This window comes from Berghia stephanieae, unplaced genomic scaffold (assembly GCF_034508935.2).
Source record: "Berghia stephanieae isolate SIO BIC M18660-M18661 unplaced genomic scaffold, UCSD_Bste_1.3 scaffold1159, whole genome shotgun sequence".
Taxonomy (NCBI): Eukaryota; Metazoa; Mollusca; class Gastropoda; order Nudibranchia; family Aeolidiidae; genus Berghia; species Berghia stephanieae.
This window is the reverse complement of record NW_027622134.1, coordinates 6,442-14,043: the sequence shown is the minus strand read 5'-3', so window position 1 is coordinate 14,043 and position 7,602 is coordinate 6,442. Positions and strand designations below refer to the sequence as shown.

General features: G+C 34.1%; 1 protein-coding gene across 1 annotated transcript; it reads right to left on the bottom strand.

The window, feature by feature from the left end:
• Positions 1-365: 365 nt before the first annotated feature.
• On the bottom strand, positions 366-7,385 carry LOC144960983 (condensin-2 complex subunit D3-L-like; the record flags this gene model as incomplete). Its single annotated transcript, XM_078894343.1, has 9 exons — positions 366-435; positions 1,163-1,249; positions 2,101-2,212; positions 2,536-2,645; positions 3,399-3,495; positions 4,048-4,175; positions 4,812-4,901; positions 5,753-5,871; positions 7,308-7,385. Coding segments are annotated over 9 exons (891 nt in total), but the record flags the coding sequence as incomplete, so codon positions are not given.
• Between the last annotated feature and the right edge of the window lie 217 nt (positions 7,386-7,602).

The following is a 7,602-nucleotide window of genomic DNA, read 5'->3' as shown; positions in this document are numbered from 1 at the left end:
AAAAAATTTATCTTTAACATTATATAAATATTATGAAAATGTTACAGCTTAAAATAATTTTTTTTTTTTAAATATAAGTCATGAAATGGAATAGATATTGTGGACATTTCAGGTTTTTCCCTTTGCCAACAAAAACACTATGAATGAAACACAAAAGACGAATCCCTTGTGTTTTGCTGATAAAGGGGTAACCCGAAACATCCACATTATCTGTCTTCCTTCAATAAATTGAAGCTTCTATTTCATTATTATTCCTACTACATTCTACACCAAAGCTTGTTAATGTTAAATAATCTAAAACAAGAACCATTAGCAATCTATCCCATTTTACAGCACCTCAACTGGATTGCATATAAAATACAAACCTGTCAAGGTCCTTTCTGGTCTGTCCATCAAGGCACTCATCACATCGATGGTAAAACTCCTCTGGGCAACCTGAAAAACCACAATCTTGTCGATAAAAATTCTATGCACTGGACCAAACCATATCAGCAAACAGACGAATTACAAAAGGAAAGCAGGCAATTATTGACTATTGTCAAACAAGATTGAGTTTATAGTTGTAAGAATTGCAAAATCTATGTGAAATCTTATCAAAAAAGCATATAGATTATGCATTATAGAAATGCTATTTATTATTATTAAAAAGAAATCAAAGTAATCACCAGAGTAAATTTCTAACAAGACAACCAAGAGGCTTGAAGTGCACAAATCTACATTGATTTCTTATTGATTCTTATTTCATTATTATTATTTTTTATTATTTTCATTAGTATTATTTCATCATCATCATCATCATCATCATCATCATCATCATCATCATCATCATCATCATCATCATCACCATCATCATCGTCGTCGTCGTCGTCGTCATTATAATTATTCTTATTATTATTATTATTATTATTATTATTATTATTATTATTCTTATTATTATTATTATTCTTATTATTATTATTATTATTATTATTATTATTAATATCAGTGGGTCAGAGAGACAGAATTATAACATGTACCTATAGGATTATATACAAGATGTCCTGTACAAGAAATAAAGAAAGGTGGCTAGGATATCTTCTATTACTTTCTGCTAGCAAAGACACACGTTTTACTGTGATGGGTCAAAATCAAAATAAAAACCTTCATCACACAAACTCCTCACTTTTTTATATTTGGATAAACCTTTCATCCATTCCAGAAACGACGCATACTCGACGTCTGGGAGAATCTGCAGTAACTCATAGACAGCCTGAAATTCAATTCAATACATTTGAAATAAAATGTCACAAGACTGGATTATAAGTAGAAAATGTATATTTTTATATATAAATAAGTTTCAGGTTATATGCATTATATACTTCTCATCATAAATCTATACATTAAGTTTTACTTCCAAAAAATTGAAATTGTAAATTTAAGCCAAAACTCCAACTCCGCTGTCCACCCAGGAATGATTGGGTAGCTGGGTCTGTTAATCTAGTGGAAAGTATTTTGCAATAGACTTGCATCCTACTCATAGGGTAGAAAGGAATTGCTTTAGTCCGTTTCACACTACAGAAGCCGGGATAACCTTTGGCTCTATGGGCCTAATAGCTCTGAGGGATTACTACGACCTTGACAGTAATACAAAGTTTAATAATAGCAAGCTAAAAAAAAATAATTCTCCTCATTCTAGTTCAGTTGGCGGACCTGCACTACAGCTGACAGGGGTCCTGATAGCTCAGTTGGTAGAGCACTAACTTCTCACTCAAAGGGACTGAGATTGATTCCGGGCGCAGTCGAGATTTTTTCTGACCCCTGTCCACCCAGCAGTGAATGGATAGTTGAGTCTGTAAGATTTGGCAGAAAGTATTTTGCAATAGACTAGCATCCTATCCAAATGATAGAAAGCAATTGCTATTGTCCATTTCACGCTATAGAAACCTGGATAAACTCAAGCTCCATAGGTCCAATGGCTCTGAAGGACTACTGCGGCTGATGCCTGGGTTATTCCAGTCTTCCCTTGGAATAGACCCTAAAGACAAATTTCCCTTATGGGATGATTAAAGGGGAGTTTATTTTATTATTTATTTTTAAAATGGTGGATCACCAAAATTCTACCTGTGCTGCATGAGCTCTGTAATCGGCCTTGTCAGGGACTTTAAAACTAATGTGTTGTAGCAAAGTCTTTACACTGCGGACACATCGATCTCCAAGATGTTGCATCAAATATCTGTAGGAAGATGGGGAGATATTATGACTAGATGAGGATTATGAGGATGATGATAATGATGATGACGATGGTGATAATGATGAAAATGGTGATGACGATGATGATGATGACCACTGCGTGGTGGATGGGGGGGGGGGGGGGGGGGGGGGGTTGGGAAAAAAAAACATCTCGACAACACCCAGAATCAACCTCTGTCCCTTTGAAAGTGAAGCAAATGCTCTACCAACTGAGCTATCAGGACCCCAACTCTGTAGTATAATCAAATAAATAATGGGAGAAAATTTTGATTTGAAAGAAATTAAAAATGGGTTAAATAAACTCACTTTATAAATTCTATTCCTTGTTTGCTCATCATTGTAATAGGTCTCGACAAATTAGAGAACATTTTCCCATCCTCCATCATCAGGATGTGATTCAGTAACAGCTTACATGCCTGGAAATGGATATTTCATGAATGAAATTAGAGAACATTTTTCCATCTCATCATCCTCTTTCGTTAGGATGTGATTCAGTAACAGCTTATATGCCTGGAAATTTATGTGATCATGGAGTATTTTTGTGGCGAATGTCACAAAAACAATATTTTGGAACAGCCTCATATATATCTGCACAGTAATATAGGGCAGCATGGTTCAGTAGTATGGTTTTTGCTCCATACCCAAAAAGTACAGAGTTTGAATAGCTGCTGCGCTGGGTGGCCTTGACAAGTCATCTCACCCTAGCTCAGTATGCGGAACCGCACAGTGGCTGATGCCAGGGTTATAAACCCTAAAGACAAATTTTCACTATGGGATGAAGAAAAGGAATTTATTATTTAGTCAATTATTTATAATTAAATGGAATTCTGCAAATATAATCCAATATAGTCACAGTAATCCTATGATAAAAAGGTCCAGTTCTCTCTCTTAATATACAGTTTTCGTGGACACTTGTTCGCAGCCAACTGTGTTCCAGCATTTTTAAAAGAATCTCTAAAGAATACTGATATAGCCAGCGTGGGTTACTATATAGTAAAGCTGCTGTTCAAAAAAACAAAAAAACTTCTACATTTTTAGCGTATAAAAATTGGGGATTAAAGAAAAAAGATGGAACAAAATGATAAGATATGATATACAGATGGAATCAAAATGGGAACTAATATAAAAAAAAAAAATTTTAAACAAAAAAATTATACACTATTATATACCTGATTAGTCATTGAAGTCACATGACCATGAATCGGTTGACATAAAAGAAACACGCCTTTATAGGCTAACATGCCCACACTGCAGTTTGGAGAATTCCTGTGATAAATAAAAATCAAAAAGGGTTGAAGAAAAGAAAGAAACAATTTATTTTAATAGAATAGAAAAGAAAAGAAAATATAGCACAATATCCACTCTTTGGGCTCAAAATTCTTTACAAGAGTTCCCAAGTCTACGATGACATTAAATAAGCATGACATTACGCCTGTAAGGCACTTTTTAAAATTGTGAGGCAAAACTCACTTGTTAAAATTTTAATTTGCCCATGTTAGTATTTGTATAGGGCAGTGTCAAATTGGTCATAGAGTTGAGTTAACTGCAGGGTTTGCCAATTCAGGAGGCAGAAATTCGCTGAACTTTTACGCAAACACATGGACCGACCCCTTTCTGATTTCTGAACTCCAGTAAAAGGACATTGTGTACTTACTTTTTTCCGTTTCGCAGGTGATTGATAATATACTGAGGGTTTATAACATCCTAAATTCCGTAAATATATGGAAAATTGGCAACCCTGTAAAAACCCTGTAACCTGTAACTGTTATGAGACAAAAATGCACTCTTTACAAAAAATTTCTGCTTTTAATACTTTACCAACAACCCATTGTCTCAGTGGTACAATCTGGAGACATTCTAGACAGGGAAACCAGGACAGACATGAGTTGGGATGCCGTTGACACAGACTGACGCAGGGAAAACTTTTCACACATGAGCAACACATCCTGGAAAACAATTTGTGTTAAAATGCTGTATATAACATTTCAAATGAAACCAAAAAAAAATAATAATTTGATAATGGAGAGCCACAGACCATCAACATTAAACAAACTAAAGTTCTGTGGAAATTTTTTCATAGAGAAAATAATAAAATATCAGACACATCAGCTAACTTTTTAAAGAGGTAAAAGGGGCACCATAACACGCAATACCGTCATGACCCAAAACAGAAGTTTGGACTATTAAATTATAAAATCCAGATTTAGAGCTTTTTTTGTTCCTTGTTTTAATTTGCTAGGAAAAAAAAGCTTAATCTTGGGACCCACAAGGGTTATTTCCATACATATAAACAGTCCAATTTTATTTCTTTAAATTTTTCACACATTGCTAAATGGGGACAGTCCCAATCTTATCAGGACAGTTGGCGTTATAATCAGAATTTCAAGAATAAGGCACTATTGAAGTGTGTTTATTATTAATAACATCCTTAAATATTATATTAAAAGATTTATGTTTTGAAGACGATTGTGGTGAGCTAATAAGGGCACATGGAGGAAAAGTATGAAAAGATGATAATGAAAGAACAAATCTTAGTGATAATTTTTAAAATTTTCCTTCTAATTAAATAGGTATATCCTCACCTCAAGCAGTTGTCTCATACAAATGTCAAGTTGTTGTGCATCTTCTCCTGATATTACCATACTTTCTTCCCCTTCATCTTCTTCTTCCTCCTGAAAATAAATAGAAAAGAACATACAAAATCAAATCAAAGTCAACTATAAACATTACGCATATCTAAATTCATTATAAAAATAAAATGACTTAACAGTAGATTTATAAATATAAACTATAAGTAATGTAGCTAGTCTTTCAGAGTCATTAGGTCCATGGAGCCAGAGTTTATCTCGGTTTCTATAGTGTGAAACAGATAATAGCAATTGTTTGCTACCCTTTGGATAGGATGCTAGTCTATCAGAATGCACATTGTGTTCGAATTTTTAACGCGCAACTGTGATGTAAATTAAATACTATCTTTTAAATATACATACACAAGTTCGGACTAAAGGCCAGAGGTATGGCCTATCTCAATTTATCAAATCAATATATAAAGTGTTGCTATTGGTTCTTGGTTGTATATTTTTACATTTATGTACATTTGCATATATATATGTATACATTGTCGCCATAGATTCTCAACTTTGTGTTTATACATTTCTATGCATGCCACGTCTGTAAACGAATTTCCATTTTTTTGGATGAATAAAGTATATATTATTATTACTATTATTATTTCCACCAGATCTAAAAGAACTTGCTACGCATCACTGCTGGATGCGCAAATTGGGGGGGGGGGGGGGGGGGGGGGGGGGTCAGAATGTGAATCGGGTGCTTTACCAACTAAGCTATAGCAACCCTAAAAAATACATTATTTCAAACATAAATTAATCTCCACATCTATAAGGAGTTAATGACAGAAAAAAATTGCGGCATCCACATCCATTTGTTTTACACAGTACAGTAAAATACCAAAATCACTGGAGCTGTTGAAAGAGAAAACCACAGGTCAAACGTGGAGTCCTACCTGAAAAGATTCATCAGAGCGCCTTTTCTTGCCTCTTCTGCCTTTGCTTCTCTGACTTTGACTGCTTTGGCTGAACTGTGAGGAACTTCTTCTCCTGTTTTTACGAGCTCCTCCCAAGTCTGTAAATATTTATACCGGACATTTGTTATTAAAATGATTTTGGATTGCATGGTTTTAATAAGAGTAGAAAAATTTTTTTTTTTTTTTTTGTGTAGAAAATATGAACACATACAGTCTTTGGAAATAAAATAAGCAGATATGCCAATAGGATTCAATAGTCTGATGTCACGTCCACCCAGCAACGAGCAGCTTGGTTCTAAACATAGAAAATCGCTATTTTTTATTCTTCATGCTGGCTAGAACTATTTCACATGTCATGTGATCAGAATGTATAAAAGTCAAAACATGATCAGATTTATAATGTTTTTCTCCTCTGGATACACTTTTATGCTCGTCGGGGAAGTATTTCATAAGGGCATCTGCCATTGTTCCGATAGTTTAGAATCAGTTACTAAGTTACTATGCGTCATTACGAGGGAAGTGACGTCACCACTGTTGAATCCTATTGGGAATGTGTCTCACAGTAATTTCAAACATCACACTGATGCTTTCAAAAAAAAAGAAACAGGATTATCCCAATATGAAATCCAATCGTTTAAGGACAAGAACATCTGTAAATAAAATGTCAAAAACCATCTAACCCTTGCGGCTATGTGGTCTAGTGGTATGACACTCGCTTTCGAATCGGAAGGTCCTGAGTTCGAGCCTTGCTCGACACAAAATTGAGTCCTTGGAAAAGGCTATTTACTCACATTTTCTCACCGTACTCAGGTGTAAAATGAGTACCTACATGGCCATTAAGCAGACTCATATTGTAATATTGCCTAACAGTCTCGTTCTACATGTTACATGTTGCTGATGGTCACAGGCCCTTTGTAAAGCCGTTTGAGCATGTTTAGTGGATATTGCGCTATATAAAAGCTCAAATTTTTGTTGGGTTTTTTTTCATATCAAATTCTCAAAAATGAGAAAAAAATTTTAGCTGCAATCACTCAAATCAATGTCTGATTGAGTTAAACGCTATTTGGTGCTGAATTTAATGTAAAGAACCAGACGATATGAATAATGAATGCAATCTATTCAAAGAAGATGCCTTTTCAGTTTGAAAATAAGAAAATGAAAAATATTAATATTAACACTTGAAAACCAACCTAATAAAGAATAATAAAGTCATTAGGCCCATGGAGCCGGAATTTATCCCGGTTTCTGTAGCATGAAACAGACAACAGCTAGCAACAGCAATTGCTTGTTGCCCTCTGGAAAGGACACTAATCTATCGCAAAGTACTCTCCACCAGATCTAACAGACCAAGCTACCCTATCACTGTTGGGTGAACAGGGGGCTTAGAAAAAAATTACCTACTTCACACGGGATCAAACTTTTAGTCCCTTGTCATTTGAAGCAAGCGCTCTACCAACTGAGCTTTTAAGACCCCAAATAAAGAATAGGATACTTTACAAATGGATGAAGGGATGTTGAATTGAAATCAACTTACCAGTTTTATTCCATTTACCAAGCAGACGACAAGCCTGGAGAAAAAGCTCAGGATGGAAGATCTTGAATGCAGCACTTCCTGTAAATCAGAATAATTTTAGATGACTTACTTGATGTTGATTCATACCTTAATTTAATGAGAGATGAATTTCTTACAACTCTTGTAGATCATTTATTTAAATATAATAATATATATATATATATATATATATATATATATATATATATATATATATATATTATATATATATATATATATATATTATATATATATTTTATATATATATACATATATA